Source organism: Tiliqua scincoides, chromosome 4 (genome assembly GCF_035046505.1).
Source record: "Tiliqua scincoides isolate rTilSci1 chromosome 4, rTilSci1.hap2, whole genome shotgun sequence".
Taxonomy (NCBI): Eukaryota; Metazoa; Chordata; class Lepidosauria; order Squamata; family Scincidae; genus Tiliqua; species Tiliqua scincoides.
Window position 1 is genome coordinate 107,375,392 of NC_089824.1, and position 22,841 is coordinate 107,398,232.

General features: G+C 45.9%; 1 protein-coding gene across 1 annotated transcript; it reads right to left on the bottom strand.

Moving 5' to 3' along the window:
- Positions 1-490: 490 nt before the first annotated feature.
- On the bottom strand, positions 491-16,304 carry FAM78B (family with sequence similarity 78 member B). Its single transcript, XM_066626232.1, has 2 exons — positions 16,042-16,304; positions 491-1,013 (listed from the first exon to the last, which is right to left on the bottom strand). The coding sequence occupies exons 1-2, from the start codon at positions 16,302-16,304 to the stop codon at positions 491-493; spliced, it is 786 nt and encodes a 261-aa protein (XP_066482329.1).
- Between the last annotated feature and the right edge of the window lie 6,537 nt (positions 16,305-22,841).

Sequence of the window (22,841 nt, forward strand, 5' to 3'; positions counted from 1 at the left end):
CTCTTCATTCCAATGAGAAGGGTGATAATTTTGATTATCAATTAAAAATGCATAGGTATAATGTTGTGGTAATATGCCATCCCATCCTGTCCTATCCCACCAGGTCAGAAAGTAGGCAACATACTGGAAGCTCATGAATGTCTGGTAAGAACAGCCTCCATAACTACATTTAATTGGCTGGGAAGCAGCATTAGCCACAGGCACTGGAAATCATGTTCTTCATCCTTGTGTTTCACTGTTATTATAAGAAAGCCTCTTTCCCCACATGAATACCCTTCAAGGGTAGACCCACACAGATTCTTCTTCCAAAGTCCAGAGGCTCAACTATCCTGCAACACAGCACTGGCTGTTACCATGTAACACTTTCCTGAAGAAGCCCTCTTCCCACTTGCAGTTGCAAAAGGCAGGTGAACTCGAGAGGTCTTCTTTGGCTCAGGTATCCACACCGGTGGTGGCAAAAGCCCTCAGTTGTACAGTCGTAAGACGATCTCTATTTGGGTGGTATCACTACCAAAGGCGGGCCTCGCTTAGGCCTCCACATGAGGACTTGGGCATCATTGGCATTCGGTTTCACTAGTGCATTTGGTGGGATGGGTTCCATTCTGCTCAGAATTTTGGGTTGCTCCTGTTGAGTCCTTCCCACCAGCCGGGCTCGCTTGCCCAAGAGCTGCATTGGATCAACTTCAATGTCCACTCGCATCCTCCATTTTATAGTCTGTAAGATAATTTTTTCCTTGGTGGTCATATTCATGGCTACTAGCCATGTAGTAAAGCTTTGGTCCCGTTTGATCCTGGTTAGCAGTGGCACATTGCTGTCACTTACAGGGACAGCCCACGTCACACTGGGGTAGAAATTATCATTCATACTGACTGAGAACCTGGAGACCTTGTTGGTGGGGCCAATCAAGGTAACTGTTTCTGTGGTGTTCCCATACCAGGGGTAGCTCACTCCATCAGAGTCACTGATGGCTTTTACACGCCCTTCTCTCAAGTCTGGAAGTTCCCAGCTTGACCTAGAGGAGCAAATCAGAAAATAAGGTTAAGAAAGCAAGTCGTGGAGATTGTTCTTCACAAACAGGACACAACAGTAGCATCACTGCTATTTGTTTAAAATCCAGTTTTTAAAAGGAGAAAAACAAGAGGAGAAAGTACATCTAGAAAAAAACAACAAGTGGTTCCTGCTTCAGGCTGGGTTTGCTAATGGAGACCACAACCAAAATGCTGTAACTACTATTGGAGATGGCAAACCAAAATGCTGTACAATGATCTAGAAGCAGACACCCTACTAAGCAATCCATTTGACAGCTTGTGCTAATTATTATGCAACTGCCTCACAAAACCACTATTTTCCTATTGACAGTTTTCGCAAAACTCTCACCTAGTGAATAATGATCCAACACTCTACACTTTCAAGTGCAACATATTAAACTTACTCCTTGATAAACAATAGAAAGGATATCCAGGTAAGCTCCCATTTTTACGTATTCTCTTATGCCACAGTGTGTCCAAGAAACCCAATCCAGCTGAGAATGGACACAGATTTGCCCTCACAGAGACAAATGCATCACTATGGGGAGGAAGCGGTTTTCGCACCCACCCCAGTACTATTCCCCTGTCCATGCATCTTTAACCTCTGCCAATGTTAATGAATTGCTGCCAATCACTCCTCTGGGGAAAATAAGTGATGCACATTCAGACACTGTTGCATCTTCTAAAGCGTGTTTTCGGCCTCATCCCTGGTGGTGCCACCTTAACCAACAGTGATCCCACAGGGCAGTGAAATGCATCTCTATGAGTCCAAGGGAAAGAGAGAGAGAGAACTCACAGGAGCACCGTATCCATGCAGCTTCTAACCTCTCTCATCACTTTCCTGTAGAGACCTTGGAAACAAGTCTATCTCTAGGCCACACAGGGCTCTGACCTGAAGTGCCAAAGAAATAAGTCCCAGAGGACTTCCAAACACAATTCACATGCTCCCAGATGATCTGCACACTCAACAGTACACACCAATTACCTCCAATAAATCCAGCCTAGTTTCATGCAGCTACCCCGAATCAGTGTCAGAGAAATAGGTTGGAATGATTATCTTCTTTAATGGGTTAGCAACCTTGATGGGGGGAGGGTGATGGGGATGGGTGGGATAAGGGATGACCACAATATTTATGTCATGCTCACTGACAACTGCTGCTTGAATTGTCATTTGTGATTGCTTATCTCGAGGTGGTTTGTAGCTGCTCCTAGGCAGGTCCATCTGGGTTAAATCTTCTTCCACTGAGGTGACAAAATCTATTTGCTCAGACTTTCTTCAGCACTCTGAAATCAGTTCAAAAATAATCAACTCTGCTCTCTGAAGGAAAGGAATTCAGTCAAGCATGCGTTTCCCAAGACACCCCAGATAGCAACCTATGACTGATAGGCAACAGGAAACCATGCTTATGGCCCAATCCTATGGTTTGGCTATTTAGAATCATAGAGTTAGAAGGGATCCACAAGGTATCTAAGTCCAACCCCCTGCCTGTAATCCTCCTAGAGCAGTGGTTCCCAAACATTGGCACCCACCTAAGAAAAAAGTTTCACTTTACCAAATACTCAAGCCTCTGTGGCTATAAGTATTTTCCTTGTAGTCTCAATGAGAATATAGATTATGCTTCATAAACAAGATTATATTGGAGATAAACAGACAAAACATCTTGAGATACAAATGGAAAACCAATTTTTTTCCTCTTGTCTCTTGCTGGAGTTGAAATTAAAACAGTTTCTTTTTTGAGTGTTTGCAAATACAGCCCTATATCTTTAACTGATTGATATCTATGAAGTATAAGAATGTCAGGTCTTGGCAACAATAATTTTTTTTTTTCCAATTGCTCACTTTGCAGGCTTTCATCCTGATGAGTTTTTTTGCTTCTAAGAGGTACAGAGACTATACATATATGTATACCTATATACATTCTATGCCTTCTTGAGAGCAGTACACTAACACAATTCCCATTGTAGAGGGGAAAAAAGATACATTAGTATAATATACCATGTTTCATTTTGTTTAATGTGTGACTTTTTGATGCTCTTATGGGTTGCATTTTCAAATGATTTAAACATTTTTTTCAAACACTAGCTTATTAAATAAGGTTCTTATTTAATAGCATGTTTAAAAAGGTTCTTTTGAATTTTTGTACAGGTTTAGTCTTATTATTTGTGAGAGTTCCACTCCCATTCCCATTCTCATGTGGAAGGCAAAAATGACATTAAAGCAAATCCATTTGAAAAACAATGTCCCTTTGCTAGGCGATTTAAAAACAGCTTTTATGATGTAAGTCAGAGTCATTAGGCAGACAATTCATTAATCAGTCTCTCTCCAGGCGCTTTACTTGGAGTCACTGACCCCTCCCTTCACCTAGGGAGCTGGGAAAGAATGCAAAGTGATTATCTTTCTTTCAAGTGCTCAAGGGGAAGGGAGGGGTTGCAGAGAAGCCATTCTAAGTGCCTGGAGAGAAAATGATTGATGGATTGTCTCCAATTAACTATTGTAGGCTATTGTTAAACAACTTTTTTTCCTTTAAAGGGCCCTTCTCATTGCATTGAGAAAGAAAAATCCATGAACTTTTCCATGGGTGACAAATCCATGGATAATTAGGTTATACCTGTAATTGCTTGCACGACTGTCTCTCTACAACAGTAAGAAAGTCAATTTTTTTTTAAACTGTAATTTTAAAGGGACGCATTTTTCCGCTTCTCCAGAGATTAGCACATTCCTTCTCATTTGCAGTGGCCATTCAGGTTGAGTCAAATCCATGTAAAAAAAAATCTTTATTTTTTTTTTAAATTTAAAAAATTTTTAAATTTAAATTTTTTTTTTAAAATTTAAAAGGGTAAACTTGTATATATTTCTAATTAGAGTTTTGATTCAATATTGTTATCATTAGTGTTTGCTATTGGCACAGAATTATCAGGCCAATGTTTAGGAATGCACTGTGAGGATCAAACATGGAGCCAATGGCAGCTTCCCTCCCGAGGGAAGTTGCAGCACCAGGACTGCAGTGTGGGAAAAGAGGACTAACCGCCCTGCCTCCCTAATAATCCCAATCAGTCCCTCCTACAATAGTACTAAACCCACACATGCTTCTCAAAACACTATGACAAATTCAAAATCTCATCTAGAAAGTGCCGAAGACTGAGAAATCAAGAGCTTTTTCAATAAAGAGGCGAGGAAAAACTGAGACGGGGGAGGGGGGGAATGCCAAGCAAAAATGAGTCTGGCATTGTTGCTCACCTGTGGACATTGGCACAGTTAGAAGAGAGAAGCCAAGGCCAGAGGATTACTCTCCTTCCCCCACAAGAGCCAGTATTAGCATTATCTTTCACACAGAAGGGAGGAGGTGGGGGTAGAGAGCAGGTAGTTTGGCAGTTTGCCTGGCAAGCATTTTAACTTTTTCTAATAAACTGAAACTTATTCTGGGAACAAAGCCAACTTTTATGCAACAATTATGGTGATCTATTGTGAGCACTGCAGCTAGCTGGAAGAGGTAAATGACTTGATGCTGTAAAATTGGAAAGGGGCCAATGCATTATATTTGCAGGAACAGTTAACTAGAGGGAAAGAAACAAAGTGTCTTCTGGTCTTCTTTCCAATGGGAAGGGGGGGGAAGATACATCTTAGCGAAACCACATAAATAGAAGTGAATAAAATGGTTCTGTGTGATATCTGAAGCATGGTACTCTCTCATATGCAAGCCCATACATTATCTGTTAGGTCTAGAGGTGTTTGGAAATGGTATTATTTATTTTAATCTGAAGTAAAGCCCTTTGTGTTCAGTAAGACTTAGACTGTGATCCTATCTTACTCACTGGAAACAAACACTTCTAGTTAAGTCCTTATTTAAGTCCTACTTTACACAATAAGAATTCTTCCTTATACTGATATAAAAAATACATTGGGTCATTACTGACAGCCTATATTTGTGATCATCTATAAATTATCTCCTCAAACTTAATTCATTTCGGATCCATTCTTTTACATTTATCCTGCACTCAGAGTCTCATTTGCAAAAATTGGTACATGGGAAATTGTGCCTTTTTTTTTTAAACTTTTAACCAAACGAATAAATTCTTCAGTTTTCTGTCACTTGTCACAGCAACTCAACTCCGTCCAAAAGCTGCTTTCAAGGTATCTATATACAGAATCCCAGGGTCATGCTTCTGAAGTAACTATGGTTTCAAAGCTACTGTACTGTATTTCTAATGTAAAAGCCCTGGTACACAAAAAATTTCTGTGTGCACATGTATGAAGCATGTACCAATGTCCCCTCACTGCTCACTTGTTCCTTCTCCTGTTCAGTTCTTCACCTTCACCCACTTACTAAATAGCCAGGCCACGAGGCAGACATGGCAATGGGTGGTTTCTAGAGGCTCCTCGGAGAATCCCACTGGATGCTGTAAGAGTTGTAGCAGCCACAAAGTTCACTTGCAAGTTGCACATAGTATTAAGAAAATGTAGAGTCAAGATGCAACTCTAGATTTTCCGAAGGGAACTTTGAAGCTAGTCGCAGCCCACTGGGAGCCTTGAGCCCCTAGCAAAAGCCTAGGCAGATCCACCCTCTGGAGCTGGCCCTGCCCAGATGGCAAATGAAAAGTGTGTTTCCTTGCTCATACCTCTGACTTAGAGCACGGTCTAACTGCACTATATCACTTATCACCAAACTTCATAATCTGGACCAACTGCCATTTAGGAAAAAGAGAGGTTTTTCCTGATTCAAATGGGGGTTGAACTAGACCTTGAAGGGCCCTTCCAACTCTAGGATTCTATGAATGGGGCACCAGCAGAAAATAAAATGCAATTATAGATGCTTCAAATACAACCTTGTAGATTCATGCTGCAAGTGGCAGGCTGCTGAACACCGACAACAACAACGGCACCCATGAATGAGAAGATCTTTAGGAATGGAACACAGAGGACTCTTGGGGTAGAGGAATGCAACTGGGAGGAAGGGACTGCCTCTTGGAGGCAGGGGAGGGGAATTGCCCACATTTGGTAAAACTGTAGCTGACTTACTTTCAAATTAAATAATCTAAAACAGTGGTTTGCAAACTTTTAGCGCCAGGACCTACTTTTTAGAATAAGAATCTGTCAGAACCCACCAGAAGTGACATCATCAAGCAGGAAAATTTTTAACAATCCTAGGCTGCAATCCTACTGACCCAGGAGTAAGTCCCATTGACTATCATTGTTAAAAGCACATACAAAGTAGCCTGTTAAAAAGTACAGATCAGTCATATTTCCCCAAATGCAGTCATGTACCATGTAGCATCAAGTCTAATATATTAAAAATAAAATATTGAAATGAATGGGGACACACTTGAAATTGGCTCACGACCCACCTAGTGGGTCCCGACCCACAGTTTGAGAAACGCTGATCTAAAAGAAAAGGTTCTATGGAAGGTGGCACCACCACTTAGTTGTGGACCTACCATTGCAGTCCATGGGGCAAATGCGTCAGGCGAGAGGCTGTCGGTTCCTGCAAAAGCCTTTCTGAGGCTCCTGACGGGATTGGAAACTGCGCTTCCAATATTCCGGAACTGGGTTGCGTGAGGCTCTGTGAGCCTCAGGTGAATGGGGGGAGGGTTGATTTGTGCACGGGGGCAGCAACAGTCTGTGGGGGCACCATTGTGGACCTCTGCCCCGGGGCGCGGGGCTAAGGAGCTCCACCACTGCCACCACTACAGAGAATGGTACATTTGTAGTAAGAACAGGTGCATTCATATGCTACCTGCTACACATAACATGACACAAAGATGTGTGCTTTGTCTATCCAGGGGTGGTTAACCTTTCAGTTTTAGGGCTCCTGGACCTTAAACAATTATACAGAAGAGGGCATTTTAGCAGGTGCAGCTTGCCATCTTACAGACAACAAGCTGCACCAGCTTAAACTCCCTCCTGTACACAATTGTTTAAGGTTCAGGAGCCCTAAAACTGAAAAGTTAACCAGCCCTGGATAGACAAAGCACACATCTTTTCTTTGAGTCATGTCATGTGTCATAGACTCAGGAAAGATCAGATCAGAAAAACATTATAATGCACTCCTGAGATTGTGATTACAGGTTTTTGTTTTTCCACTACCTCGGAACTGTCCATATTCTCCAGCATGAAACATGCCTTTTGTCTTTAAGTTAGGTCTCAATCTGGCCCATCTATCCCAATCACACACTAGAATTAGTAATGTTGTCTCCTTCAGTTATTACACATCAGCTTGATGAAAGCACCATACTGACAGGATATGTACACAACACTGAGTACACAAGGCACATCCAGCACCCAACTGGATGTCCACTTGCACTTAAAAAGTAAATTTTATTCAAAACTAGCTGTTTAGTAATTCAGTCTCAGTGATTCCATGACTCTTACCACGTTGCCCCTTACATAGAGCAGACAACGCAAATCCCAAATTACCTCAGCATTGCCAAGCAACACAGCATTTACAGAGTACGCCTTTATCTGCACAGATTCTACAGCACACTCATTCCCATAAATAGCTGACAAATTTCCCCGCCCAAACAATGCTCCTAAGCAATTTTGTGTGGACAATGGATGTTCACAACAGGCCTCTACAACTTGTGACCCGTCAAGTTAAATGCAGCCCACCAACCATGTCATGTGACCTGCTTCCTGGTTTTATAGTCTTACAGCCCAATCCTATCCTTACCCTGTCACTGATGCAGCTGTACCAAAGACAAGCATGCTGTAACCAACTGGGGGAGGGGGGAGATCCAAAGGCTCCACAGGGGAAAAGGGAATTGTTTCCCCTTGCCCCTCTGTAAGCCTCCCTTTCCACAATGGGTCTCTTTGGATCTGTGCCACCTCTGTTTATGACAGTGGCCAGAACTACCCCGTCCTGCATCCTCCCTTCATTTCCTCCACCCTCCCAACCCAGTTGTGCCCCCTCCCCACCCTGATAGAGTGCTCTGTGCACAGTTGGCAGCCATCCTGCAACACTAGAACTGCTTTCCGCTGTCACAACATGCTCTGACTGGCAGCCCAATCCTAGATTGTGCTGCTAGGCAAGTATGGCAGCAAAAACAGCAGTGTCTTCAGGATATAGCGATGAAAAGAATAGCTCTACAGGCCTGGACTAAACGGCAAAGGTTCTGAAAAATAAAAAATAGGTGAGATGGAGAAGAAGTGGAATGGTGATACCATAGTAATGGTAGCCTACAGCATATAGAGGCTAACAGCCCAATCCTATCGTGGAGTTACAACAGAAAAACTCTTTTGTAAGACTTGCGTTCCACTGTTATAAACAGCATGGCACCACTATAAATGGTGTACTGCTGCCAAGTGAGAGAGAGAGCTGCCAACGGATACTACAAGTGGCTCCCTGCACACATTGATGCAGGCTACACTGGAGGAAGTAAGGAAGCGAGGGGAGGACAGGGGATGGTTTGGGGACTGAAGGAGTGGATCCCTGCAGCGAAAGTGAGAGAGCCTATCTCAAAGTTTCCAACCTGACCTGCCCCCTTCGTCTCTGGACTTATGCGAGCTACAATTTTTACTTACCTCTCATTGGTTTTTTGGTACTGTTCCCACCACCCCACGGCATGCAGCGTGCACTCTGTTGACTCGGCTGCATGCTATAAACTGGTGGGTGATAGGGCTGGGCTGTTAGTGATTGAACTATAGAGAGCCCCCGGTTTCATCTTGCTTTGGCCACTAATTCACTAGATTCACTTTAAGCAAGCCACTCTTCCTCAGCTTCAGCTCCCCTGCTGCAATATGAGAAAAATGCTACTGACCTTATAGAAGTATTGCAAGAACTACATCAAGAAAGTTCATGTGATTTTTTTGTACACTGTGATGGGTCCCCTTGGCTCTGCCTCAATCTAAGGCAGGGGTGTCCAAACGTTTTGGCAGGAGGGCCACATCATCTCTCTGACACTGTGTTGGGGGCCAGGGAAAAAAAAGAATTAATTTACATTTTAAATTTGAATAAATTTACATAAATGAATATATTAGAGTTGACACTTATATGAGTGAATGATGGTCTTGCAATAGTTCAAGACCTATAAAAGTCCTTGCACAAAGCAAGGTCAGCTTTTCCTTTGCTGCCACTGCTGCATCACAGACATGAAATAGCAAGCAATGGAGGGAGCCCTCATCCCACAGCTCATGCAAGAGGTTGAACAGTTGGCTGTCACGCTAAGACTAGTTGCGTCACGCCAGTGCAGGCTCCAGCAAGTTTCTGGAGGACCAGAGGTTAATTGGAAACTGGTGGCGCCCCACGGGCTGGACTAGGAGTCCTTGAGGGCTGCAAGTGGCCCCAGGGCCGAGGTTTGGGCACCCCTGATCTAAGGGAACAGTTTGACATTGTATGGGGAGGGGCACGATACGGTAGAGTTTCACTGTGCAACAACAAGGAGAAAAAAGGAACTTATGGAGAGAGGATGATGCTCAAGGTTGGTCTATTCCCAGGAGTTGTCTTACAGTTTCACTTTTGGGTTCTAAATACTTTTCCAGACCCCTTCAGGCCATTAGTCGAAGTAATTCTCTCAGCTTCCTCACTGTAGCTACTAAAGAGAATTCCTTCATTTTGGCTGGTGGCTGCTTGGGGACCTTCTACACCCAACTATGCTGTGTTAAGGGTGGTTTAGGGTTTAATCGTGCAGGCACAAATGGGTTCAAGGGATGCAAAGGCCTAATAGCTTCTGCTCACAGAACAGCTACAACCTGGGAGGAGCTGCTTGTTTTCTCCCCCACCTAACTCAACCCCTAACTTGTTCCTCAGTCCTTTCATCTTCTTCTTCTCCTATGTATCTTCCTGGGTCTGCTTCCCTTTTCCTCCTCCTCTCCACTGTACTTCTTCCAATCCCTGACTCCCCAGTCATTGCAGCTCACCCCCCATACCTTCCTTTATTGCCTTCCTGTTTCTGTTCTCCCACCCTCCTCTTCAGGTTTGCCTCCCCTGCTTTCACATTCACTTCCCTCTCTACCTCCCTTAGTCTTTGGGGAATCCCACCTCCTTGTTCTGTCCAAGTCTCCTTTTTCTGCTCCGTCTCCCCTTCTCTACTCTTTCCCCTTTGCTCCTCCTCACTCACCTCCCCATTTCTCTCTCTCCACCCTTACATTTCCAGCCCTTCCAAACTCTGCTCCCTCCTTCGTGGGAGGCCAGCTGGGGCACGACTCTTAAGGAGGCACAAACATGCTTTATGGCACGTTTGTGAACCTCCTGGGTTGGCACAAGGGACTTGTGTAAGCCCAAGGTACACTCAGGATTGCAGCCTTAGTCACACAATCAGATCAGGTCTGGCCTGAATGAGGTGGACAGAGGCAGTTGCTCACCATGGCTTGCCTCATCTCACCTGCCCCATCTCACTTGTGCTGCCACTGAGTCACATGGCAGCAGATAACAGGACATGCAGAGCTGTTCTGTCCTCCTCCTTGGCAGGCTATATTTGAAAAGGAGGAAGGAAAAGGAGCAGAAGATGGAAGTCTGGAAGAGAGGGGTGAGCTAAAGAGTCTTCAAGATAGTGGGGGAAGGTGGTGAGCGCCCTGTCCCAGGTGCTCAACATGCTCCACTTCAGAACCAACATAAATTGACATAATGGGCTATGCCAAAGTCCATAGGACAAGTGGTGCAACTCTGTGGGTACTTGAAGTCCAGACCTAAATGGAGCCTGATTGCTGAGCATTCTCTCCTAGGGCTCTGCTCCCCCTCCTTAATTAACAAGGTGGGGAAGGGAGCCGTGCAATTTTCAAACCCCAGAAAGAAAGGGGAAGAGCTGCTGCTGTCTCCTTCAACCTGTCAACAACAAGGTTGTTGTGGGGGAGGAGAACTATCTGGAACTGCTTATACATGTCTGTGTGGAGAGAAGGTGCCTGCATTTTTGTGGGGCAGGGTTGCATGCTTGGCTGCTGCTCCCATGTGTGACAGTGCGTTTTCATCTATTATCGTCTTTCAATGCTCCTGAAAAGAAAATTCCCCTTTTAGCTGCTATGATTGCAAACATAGCAGATAACTTAGAGTAGGACCTAGGTAGTTACTTTTTAAAATCACTTTTTGGTTCACTCTTACCCCCTTTAAACACCCTACTCTACTCATCATAATGGCTAACACAGGGTGTAATTTTTTTTTTTTTTAGAATCACATAAGTAAATATAAGGGTGACTGCGATAATGAAAAATTCACACTGAACCACGGGATAGCTTGAGTAAGCAGAGTTGTACGGGGCAAGTGGGTAGAGTCTAAAGCATGACAGCATTTTGGGCAGGGGAGAGCACCAATTTCTGTAGGTCTCCCCCAAATTCCTATTCTAGAACTTCTTGCACAACTCAAGTAAAACAAAGCAGACACATCAAGCTATGACACAATCCATATGCCTGACAGTTGAGAGAAAAAAAGCAAAACCCAAACCAACTGTGATATATTAAAAGATATATCCAGGTCCAACTGCCCATGTCCTTTCTGTTGGTACTTGGAGAAATGCCGAGGCATTGGATAAGGGACCAGTTATCTTGCAGATGACTGAAGCAGTCGTTGCAATGACAAAATATTCATGTGCTATGGCTGCTGTAGGCACCCAAAAGGGACGTGCACTTCCATGCCCAATGAGAGCAACTTAGGCCATCACCCAACACTGGTGCGAGCTTAAGCTCACTGATTTTAACTGTGGCCTTTGGAGGATGTGTTTCGGTTGCTATGGTTACTGGAAACACCAGCACATCTTGATTATATGGGAGAGAATCAAAGCCTGTGAGAAGGCAAGGGATGTGGACAAAATTGTAGATTCCAAAAATCCTTTTTCTCCTGATGGCTCAGTCAAGCACAGCAGGGCCTAAGAGGGGGAATGAGGCCACAGGGAGTCACAATCTGGTAGGCAGTAACTGCTGCAGTCTCCTTGCCTCAGTTATTAATGGCAGAGAAAAGGGAATCCCACAGTGACTAGAAAATGGATAAGAAGCATTTTATAAGAAATATGCTGAAGGAAGACATTGCAAGACTGTTTTGTTTTTTTTAATCCAATCCTCCTGGATTAAATAATTACTAGCCAGTCTCTCAAATTCAGTTCTTAGACAAGGCAGGTGATGGCAACAGGGAATCAGGTATTTCTTAATAATGTGAATTATTTTGATCCACATCAGTGTGGCTTGAGAGTTGGTTTTGGAACTGAAACTGCCTTGGTTGCCCTGGTGGATGAATGAATGAATGAAGCTCCTTTGTTCGTGGATGGGCCACCCCTGCCTTTCTTGTATGTATTCCACTGTTGTTACACTGAGGAAAACACAGAAACTATGGATGACATATACACATCTTGGGACTCCAGCCCAGTCAGGATTTCCAGACATTTGTTACAGGTGGTTTACATGTTTATTGCAGGAAACAGTGTACCACTGCTGTAGACGCAGATTTTTTCGCAGATGAAATGCAGATCTGCCCTAAATGTTCCTGAGTTCCCAGACTTGGCACATGTAAGTTTAAAAACATTTGCATGATGTTCACACTTGATGTGCTTGCTGTCAGAAAGACTAGTGTAATGCCACTTTTTCCAACAGTAATTGCAGTGTTTACAGTAGAAATGAGCTGTGAATCAGCAAGTCCCTGATTTAAGTCTCACCTCTGTCATGAACTTACTAGAAAGCCGAAGGCTAGCACTATCCTTCAATCTTCCATCTGCCAAGTTCAAAATCATTATTTGTCACATTTTTATACCACCCTTCCTCCAAGGAGCTGGTATACATGCTTCCTTCTCTCCTTTTGCTGTCAACAACCCTGTGAGGTAGGTGAAATTGAGAGATAGTGACTGGCCTAAAGTCACTCACAAAGCTTCGTGGCTGAGCAGGGATTTGAACCTGGATTTTCCAGGTCTAACTCCCAAACCATGGCATCATCCTGGCTCTCCATATCACCCTCCCTTCTAATAAGGGATCCCTTCTAAATTCAGATGGTCAAGTGGCTATCCGTTTAGAAGCAAAACAGGGTTATAACATTACCAACATAAGATAGTGGTTTCTACATAATTGGATACTCCCTACGTATGCCAAAATTTGTAAAATTGAAAGGAGAGGGGGGGAAAATGCTAAACCAGCAGCTAGCCTTGTTTCCAAGACCTTTTGAGATTCTAGGACCTTAAGAAATGTTGAAAGCAGAGAAATGAAACAAATGTTCAGAATCATTAATATTGTCTGGAAAGGGGGAATTTGGTCTTTGCTGGTGGCCTTTGTGGTGGAGCAGAGACATATCATTGCCATCCAATCACAACTATGCTAAATACATGGATGCCTCCATTGATTTCTATGGGAAGGTCTCCCTTCCATTTTAGGGGAAAACAAAAAGGATCTAAGAGGGCAATCCTCTGAATGTCTACTTAGAAGTATGATCCATTCAGCTCAGTAGGGCTTTCTTCCAGGACAGTGTGCACAGGATTCCTCTAGTCTGTACAGATCTTTCAATAGTCTCTGGATGAGAACAGTTGTTAGGGTTCCAGCTGAACACAGGGAAATGGAGGGTGGGGGGAGGAAGTGAATCGATCTACTCAAGATCTTAAACATTTATAGTAATTATCTTGGGGGGGGGGCAGTGGCAGACCTGGAGCAGAGCAAATGGGTGCAAATGCCTCAGGTGCTGAGCCCGCGCAACTCCTGACGCAATTGGAAATAGTACTTCCGGTTTTCTGGAAGCACTGTTTAAGACAGTGGGGAAGCCTCAGAATGCTTCTCCAGTCGGTTCTGGAGGCACAAGAGGCTCTATTGCACTGGGTAAGTATGGGGGCGGCATCGCGGACCTTTGCCCTGGGCACAGTGAGAGGTAAGACTGTTGGGGGTGGGACTAGAAGCCAGGGAATGCACACTATGAGATGAAAAACTTTTCCTTTTACTGTATAGGGACATTTCAGAAGGAAAAGAGATTCAGAAGAAAAAGAGATTTCTTCTTCTCTGCTTTCCAAAACTCTTACCAGCTCCTATACACAACAACAAAATGCTCAGTCAGGCAGCCTCAAACCTGACCTTCTAATACTATACAGCATCACACAGAAAAGCCTTCTAATGTGAGTAGGAAAGGAAAAAGGTGTCCTGATCCTGAAACTTCCCTTCCCAAAACAAACAGTACTACAAAGCTCTGCGCCAGGAAATCTCCTTTATGGGACCGGGGAGTCACTGCAACATTTTGCTGCAGGTTGTGGAGCTCTAAGGGAGGGCACCAGGATGAGGTCTCTTGTTATCTGGTGTGCTCCCTGGGGCATTTGGTGGGCTGCTGTGAGATACAGGAAGCTGGACTAGATGGGCCTATGGCCTGATGCAGTGGGGCTGTTCTTATTTTCTTATGTTCTCTCATCACAAAAGATACCTATGAAGGAACTCCTAGATTAAGTTAGGAATTCAAGAGTATCATATGGTTATCCCAAATGCTGAACAGGCCCAAGGAACATATGTTTTGTTAGTTTAAGTCTTCTAATAACAGCAGATGGCACTTGCTGCAATTAGGACACATTCATACTGCCACTTCAGGTGCAGGGAGAACATGCAAGTCTGTAATTGTTGGGATGGCACTGTCCAAGGTGCTTTCTTTGGTGGAAGAAGAAACTGGGACCCATTACCAGGAGCACATCTGCCCAGGTAGGTGTCCACTAGCATCACTATGGATCCGCTCCCCTCACAAGGCCATATTTCTGCATATCTTGGAAAATCAAAGAGGGGCACATTTGCATAGGCAATCATTGTGGGTGAAATGGCACAAGATATGGTAGATCTGTGATGCGTTCTGAGGACATTTCTATTTTCAATTAAAAGAGGCGAAGGGCTCTTAGAACCTAGTCCTATCCAACTTTCCAGCGCCAATGCAGCCACAATACAACCCTGATGTAAGGGAACAAATGTTCCCTTACCTTGAAGAGACCTCCATAACTGTTCCCCCTTGCAGGATGCTGTGTATGCCTTGTTGACATGGCTGAATCACCACTGGAAAGTTGGATAGGATGGGGCCCTTAGTTGGAGGAGCAGTGCTGGAGCATAGGCAATCATTGTGGGTGAAATGGCACAAGATATGGTAGATCTGTGATGCGTTCTGAGGACATTTCTATTTTCAATTAAAAGAGGCGAAGGGCTCTTAGAACCTAGTCCTATCCAACTTTCCAGCGCCAATGCAGCCACAATACAACCCTGATGTAAGGGAACAAATGTTCCCTTACCTTGAAGAGACCTCCATAACTGTTCCCCCTTGCAGGATGCTGTGTATGCCTTGTTGACATGGCTGAATCACCACTGGAAAGTTGGATAGGATGGGGCCCTTAGTTGGAGGAGCAGTGCTGGGGGAGGTGGGTGAACCCTTTCTCCCTTTGCCTTATTCCTAGACTAAGGACATAATCCTATCCAACTTTCCAGCACCGGGGCAGCCACAATGCAGCCCTAAGGTAAGGGAACAAATGTCCCCATACCTTAAGGAGGCCTCCAAGACTGCCTCCCCAACCCAGGAAGCAGTGGATACCCCATTGGCACAGCAGCACCAGCACTGGATAGGATTGGGCCCTAAGGCTGCAATCCTATGCACACTTTCCTGAGAGTAAGCTCCACTGAAGACAATGGGACTGACTTCTGAGTAGATAAGCAGAGGATTGGGCTGTAAGTCGGTTCTTGCAGTGACTATTTCACCAAGGGAATAAAAAACCTATTCTGAAAACAAATTTTTGCATTTAGGAGAAAATAAAATAATGCAGGGAGGCAACACCACCTGCTCTTGCAAAGGAACCGCCTCCAACACCTTGGAGCACCCACAGGGGACCTGTTGCTGTAGTCAGGAAGACAGGACACACACACACACACCATTCATCTTTTCTGGAAGGGCACAGGCGCTGAGGGTTGTCTGTGTGAGGGGCATCCTGCAGCCCCCGGGCAATTGGCCGCAGAAGCCACCTCCGCCTAGTTGGGGGGCAGCTGCAGCCGCACCCCGGGCTACCCTTTGCACCGACAGCCCTGCCTCCTCGGGTCTCGGGGCCGGTGGGTGACCCTCACCCCTGGCTGCAGCGGGGCAGCCTCTGCAGGCCCCGCCCTGGCGCCGCACTTACATGCCCAGGTCGCTGTAGGTGTTGTAGAACTCCATGTGGTTGCAGGCCTGGATCCAGCCCACCACCCAGGTATGGCGGCGCGGGATGGGCGGCATGAGGACGCGGGCCGCGGCGCGGAAGTAGGGCGTGCGGTAGCGCAGCACGATGGGCGACGTCTCCTCGATGGCGGTGGCGCCCGGCTCGATGGAGGCCGACACGTCGTACACCACGATGTTCTCCCTGCGCACCCGCGCCTTGCACGCCACGCTCTGCAGGCAGCCCATGGCCGGGCGGCGCCTGCCCCCCTAGCCGCCCCTGCCGGCGCCCCTCATCCGGCCGGCCCCGGGAGCAGCCAGCGCCCGAGCACCGCCCCGGCTCCGGCCCCGGCTCATGGCAGCATCCGCACGGAGGCGCGAGCGCAGTGCGCCCCTGGCTGGCTGCCGGAGGACTCTACCTGCTGCCCAGGCCGCCGCGCCTCTCCCGACGTCAGCCAGCCTCCCCAGCAGCGCCTGCACGAGCAATGCAGGCTGAGGCGGGGGGGCACCGCGGGCACGTGCGCGCCTCTCTCCGCCAAGGGAAGGGGCTGGCAGGCAGAGATCCCAGCAGGGCGGGTCGCAGGCACGTGTGAAAGAGGCAGTCACGTGAAGACGCGGAACGGGTGTAAGCGCTGGAAGGGTCTCCCTCCCCTGCAAGGCGTGCATCGAAGGAGCCCCCACCCCAGGCAGGCTGCCTTCGGAAGGCTTTTCTGGAGCAGTGGAAGGAGCTGCACAGAAAGCATGACTTGGATGGCACGGGGGGGGGGCTGTGAGCAGGAGTTGGCCACGGTTTTTTCCCACATGCTAGACAGCTTTCTGCCCAGCGTTGCATAGATGCAACAGGGACCAAATGTCTACACACCTGTGGGCCGGGCAAAAATGGGTTAAACACGAACATCTCAGTATTGGCGACACTTCTGTCATCTACTCCCTCCCCTCCCACCACGTCCTTCCCAGATCTTTTAAATCACACATTGCCCATCTGCAAACATCAATTTGAGACTGCAACCCTATGCACACTAACCTGGGAGTAAGACCCACTGAACACAGTGGGACTTACTTTGGAGTATGCATAGGATTGCGCTTCGAATGTGCAAATGTAAATTACACTTGTCTTCTTTAGTATGACATTCACCATTTCAAACTATTTCAGAGGACCCTTTAGGATCCTTTAGGACAGTGGTTCTCAAACTTTTAGCACCAGGACACACTTTTTAGAATGAGAATCAGTCAGGACCCACCAGAAGTGATGTCATGACCAGAAGTGACATCAAGCAGGAAAATTTTTTGACTATCCTAGGCTGCAATCCTACCCACACTTACCCAGGAGTAAGTCCCATTTACTATCATTGTTCAAGCATATATAGAGTAGCCTGTTAAAAATACAGATGTGCAACATTTCCCCTAATGCAGTCACATACTTTGGTAGCATCAAGTCTAATATCTTAAAAATAAAATATTGAAATGAATGGGGACCCACCTGAAATTGGCTCACGACCCACCTAGTGGGTCCCAACCCATAGTCTGAGAAACACTGCTCTAGGAAGCTTACCAGCAGCTTCTCAAGGAGGACAATCGTGGAAGACCAGTTTCTGTGAAAGTCAGCTTGTGGATCACTGCACCCTTCTTCTGCAGTATGAAGCCACAGAGGGATACTGGGTGGATTCTAGAGCAACTCTCAGGTGACAATCCTGCATGCAGTTGCCCAAAAGCGAGTGCACTGCATGCACTTGAAATGGGGCTTGCTTCCAAGTAAGTGCACACAGTGATTACATTATGTGTTTGTGATAAATGGATGGAATATGTGCCCTCCTCATATGTCCTAGGATTGCTTTCAGTGTGCTGAGGTTCTTTGGCTGATGAGTTGTTGTGGAAAGGTTTCCCTGATGGTTGAAGATGTTTAAAAATCTGTTGTAAAAGAATATTAGGTGAAGTGGCTTTCATGTTTATGTCTAATAGTCAAAGATGCAGTACATTCATTTTAATTTTGGATTTTCCTGAATGAATCTTGTTTCTTTCTGAGGTCTTCAGTTAGAATTTTTGAGTAGTTTGATGCAATGTTCATAACTCTATTAAATTGGCAGTTTCCTAATTAGGTTGAATCTGAATGATTTTGAGTGCATAGTGGATGGATAATGTTCAGAAATGCTGTCTATTTGATCCAAAGGGTCAGCTAGACAAAAGGAGCTGAGAACTCTGAATGTGTGAATGAGATGGTGGTGTTGGGAGAGGAGGTTTGGATTGTAGGCACTGGGAAACATTTTTGGACAAGCTGAGCCTATACAGGATCCTCTTGAACCAAAACAGAACCAGACTGCTGGTGTTTAAGACAAAAAAAAAAAAAAAATGCTGCAGAGCAACCTTTGGGGGAAGGTCTTGGAGAGAAGCCAATAGGAGATGGACATCTTCAGGTTTGGGCAGAAGTAACCCTAACAGATGAGGTTGTTATGTTTTAGATAGTGGTTCTCACGCATTTAGCACTGGGACCCACTTTTTAGAATGAGAATCTGTCAGGACCCACAGGAAGTGATGTCATGACCAAAAGTGGCATCATTAGCAGGAAGAGTTTTAACAACCCTAGGTTGAAATCCTACCCACACTTACCCAGGAGTAAGTGCCATTTACTATTATTTTTAAAAGAATATACATAGTAGCTTGTTAAAAGTACAGGTCTGTAACATTTCCTCAAATGCAGTCACATACCGTGGTAGCATCAAGTCTAATATATGAAAAATAAAATATTGAAATGATTGGGACCCACCTGAAATTGGCTTGCGACCCAGCTAGTGGGTCCTGAACCACAGTTTGAGAAACACTGTTTTAGATCATTCAGTAGGAGAAAAGATTTGGAAATTAGCATATGGTAGGACAAGTTAGTGAGTCAAGGAGCTTAAAAGGCTGCAGAGGAAAAGAGGCATGCCGACAACTTTTGAAAGAGGACACAACATATAGGGTTCATATGCAAATGCTAGAAATCTCTGAGTTGGAGTAATTGATTACAAATAAGAGCACAGATATAGAACACTGATGGAATGGAGAAAACCAGTGAGATGATGTTATTGTGGGATACAAAATCTATAGAAAGGACAGGGAAGAGCATTTTGAGAGTTGTACAGCTTTGTTTGTCATTGACTTGTATGTATGAATGTGTGTCATTGAAGGTATAGAACCAACAAGAAGAAAGGAAGGAGTGACTCCTGAGTGCAGAACTAGAACCAATAGGTTAGAATGACAGGGAAGTAGATTTAGGCTAGGCATGAAGAAGAATTTCCTAACTGTAAGAGCTGTCCAGCACTGGAAAAGGCTGCCTTATGCTTTTCCTCATTGTGTGCTTTTCCTCATTGGAAAATCTGTTGAGAAAGACGGTACAGGTCTGACCTCAGTATCCACGAGGGGTTCTGGAAGCCCCCATGGATATTGAAATGCAAGACCCAGTTTACTCAAGACCCAGTTTAAATGTCTTTAAATAGAAACAAAGCATGTGAAAACCAGGTTTCCTACCTTCACATGGCAAAATTGCGCCATTTCCAAGCCTCGCAGGGCTAAAAAAAGCTCTAGTGGCTGAATGCAGTATATAGTTATCTTTCTCAGATACTCTTCTGCCTGGTTTCCACTACTGTTATCTACCTGTTCCCCCAATTCAGCTGTGAACCCAGTAAATCAGTGAAGCAGGGAGATGTGTTGATCACTAACTACTAAGTGTTGCTCTCTTTGATCAGTTTCTGGCTTCCCTAACAATTATGCCATGTTGGAAATTCCCAGATGATCCGTTAAAAACTGCAGGACTTCTTTCAGTCGCACCTGAAGATTGATGCAGATTCTGGAGATTACTGGCCAGGCCTGGAGAGTTTGCAATGCAGCCAGGACTGGTCAGTTAAGAGGAAGTCAAATAAAATAATTACTATCAGGAAATAGCTGGAGGCTGACTGAGGGGCACAGCACTTTGTGGTTAGCTCACAGGGCACACCTTCCTGCTCTCTGGATTTACTGAGTCAGCAGCTGAATGGGAGCGAAACTGGTAGATCTATCTACTGCCACCATCCCAGGTTAAGGAAACCAGGAGTAGGGGCCACCTGGGAAAAACCAGCCCTCCTCAGAGAGCACAGAACCCTGTGAAACTTGTTTAAACTTAAATTGCAATAGTGTCCACCAGTGATCAGGCATGACAACGCACTGAATTACCCATGAACATGGACTAGGCAGGCAAGGAGTCAATACATAACCAGTTGATTAAAAACGTCAAAGGGAAAGGAATAAAAACAGAATGGGAAAGGGGGTAGAAAAAAAGTAATGAAAGCCGGCTAATGAAGAGTGCCAGCACTGGCTAAATCAGCGGTGGCCAAACTTGTCACTGCTACACAACGGAAATGCAATCCCTGTTCAGGCCGCATCTTTCTTTTCTGCCTGGGCACCATGTGTTGTCTTCCTCGATCAGGAGACAAGGGCGCTCTGGGCAGTCGCATCTGCTGCCCAGCGTCCCATAAGGCCACACGAAGGATGTCTGGTCAGACGTGACTGCTCAGAGCGTCCCTGTCCCCTGATCTAGGAGAACTACACATGGTGACTGGTGGTAAGGTAAGGTCTGGTAAGGTCGGCTCACCATGTGGACGGATTCGTCCAAACCCCAGATCCGGCCCCTGGGCTGGGGTTAGAGCAGTCTTGGACTAAATCAGGGGTGTCCAAAGTTTTTGGCAAGAGGGCCACATCATCTCTCTGACACTGTGTCAGGGGCTGGGGGGGGAATAATTAATTTACATTTAAAATTTGAATAAATTTACATAAGTTTATGTAAATGAATATATTAAAGATGAACTTATATGAATAAATAGCTTGAATAAATGAATAAATATGAATAAATAGGTCTTGCAATAGCTCAAGGTTTATAAAAGGCCTTGCACAAAGCAAGACTGGCCTTTCCTTTGCTGCCGCTACTGCATCACAGATGTAAAACAGCAAACAGTGGAGGAAACCCTCATCCCACAGCTCACTCGAGAGGTCAAACAGTCGCCCTCACGCTGAGAGCAGTTGCGTTGGGCCAGTGAGGGCTCCAGCAAGTCTCCAGAGGGCCAGAGGCTCACTGGAGACTGGGGGCTCCCTGAGGGCCGCATTGGGAGTCCTCGAGGGCCGCAAGTGGCCCCAGGGCCGGGGTTTGGGTGCCCCTGGACTAAATGGACACAAAGAGATAGCATGACCAAATTGGATTTAGTAACTAGTTATGCCCAGCAGAGGGAGCAGTGTAGCTACTTAAACAGCACTACATTGGTGAAGTTTGCAGGCTGTCTTGGAGTAAAAAGAGCAAATAAAACAAGATTTCTTAAACACAGCTAGCTAGAAATATAGTCTTTTACATTGACCCTGGCCTGCACCAGTGCACCTGTTGGAAACAGCACAGAGTAAGCTGGAGGAAGATCTGGGTATGCCCCCCCCAGCAGCTATCCAGGGACCCCCAACGTAGTAGCATTTCCAGAGGTGGGGCAAATAGCTAAGTTTTGAAGGATGCCTCAATGTGCCCTGTAAAATACCCCTCTTGGTCTGCAAGAGCAATGCAGAGGCATCTCCTCCACATTGCGAACCAGAATGGTTCTGAGGGGGAGGGGCAGATTACATGGCCTTGTTGAGGTACCCTGCAAAACATAGCGCTCCCCCCCCCGGGAACACTACTGCCCCAATGCACCTGCCAATGTATCCAGGCTCCAGCCATGTATCAGGCCTCTGTGGAGCCCAGAGGGGCCCCTCCTCATTCTTGAGAACCTGGTTGAGGGCGCTATTGTAGTCCAAGTCGGTGCCCAATTTGCCCAAGTAGCTTTCCAGAGCAGGCCCAGTATGCCCATCACCTGCTTGTGGCAAGCCTTCCCCATTCATTGATGGAAGCCCCATGTGCCGATGGCCTTAAGGAGATCTGGAGGGCCATAAGAAGATCTGACCATCAAGGAGATCTGAATCTGAAAATGCCCCATACAGCAAAACCAGGTCAGCCCACATCCAGTGTGGTATATGGGAGGCCCGAGCCCATTCCTCCTCAGCAGCAGGGGTGGGAAAAGCAGGGGTAGTGGGAACAGGAACAAGGGTGGAAGCAGCAGCTGGAGTAAGGTTGGGCCCCACTAGAACGGGGTCACGATGGCCAGTGGCAGCTGCCATTGTGCAAACCCTGAATACCAGACATCTAGAGTGAACCAGGGGCACATGCCACTTGTAGTCTCAACCTGGACATGCACCAGACACCAGAAGGCTATACCATGGATACCCCAGCTGGTGTCACAATGGGACCCACCCTGAAGCTCCCCCAAGTGCATGAGTAGGATAGAATACCTACAGTGAGGATTCTGGAAGGGCTTAACACAATGTCTTGCTACACATATTGTGAAGGAAGTGAGCTTTCCTGCTCTGGAAAGCTACTCAGGCAAATTGGGCACAGACCTGGACTACAATAGTGCCCTCATCCAGGTTCTGGGGAAATCATCAGCCAGGGGCCAGGGGCCACATATTGGGTGCTAATGACAGGAACTCCCCTGATGGAGGATAGAGGCTCCCCTGTTGGTTTAGATACAAGCAAACTTAAATGTGGGGAATAACAGTTCCCACACCTGGCTAGAGAGAACGATAAAGCAAGGGGACCACTGTGACACCAAGGGGTGGAGCGTATTGAAATCGTGGAAGATGTTGCGAGGAGATAGGCTCTGGTGTCTGCAGTGGCCCTTTGTTCTGGTGAATCTGGGAAGCATGGGGTTAAAGCCTGGGCTTTCAGCAGTGGGTGTGCTGCTGAGCTGTAGCCACTAGAGGTAACGA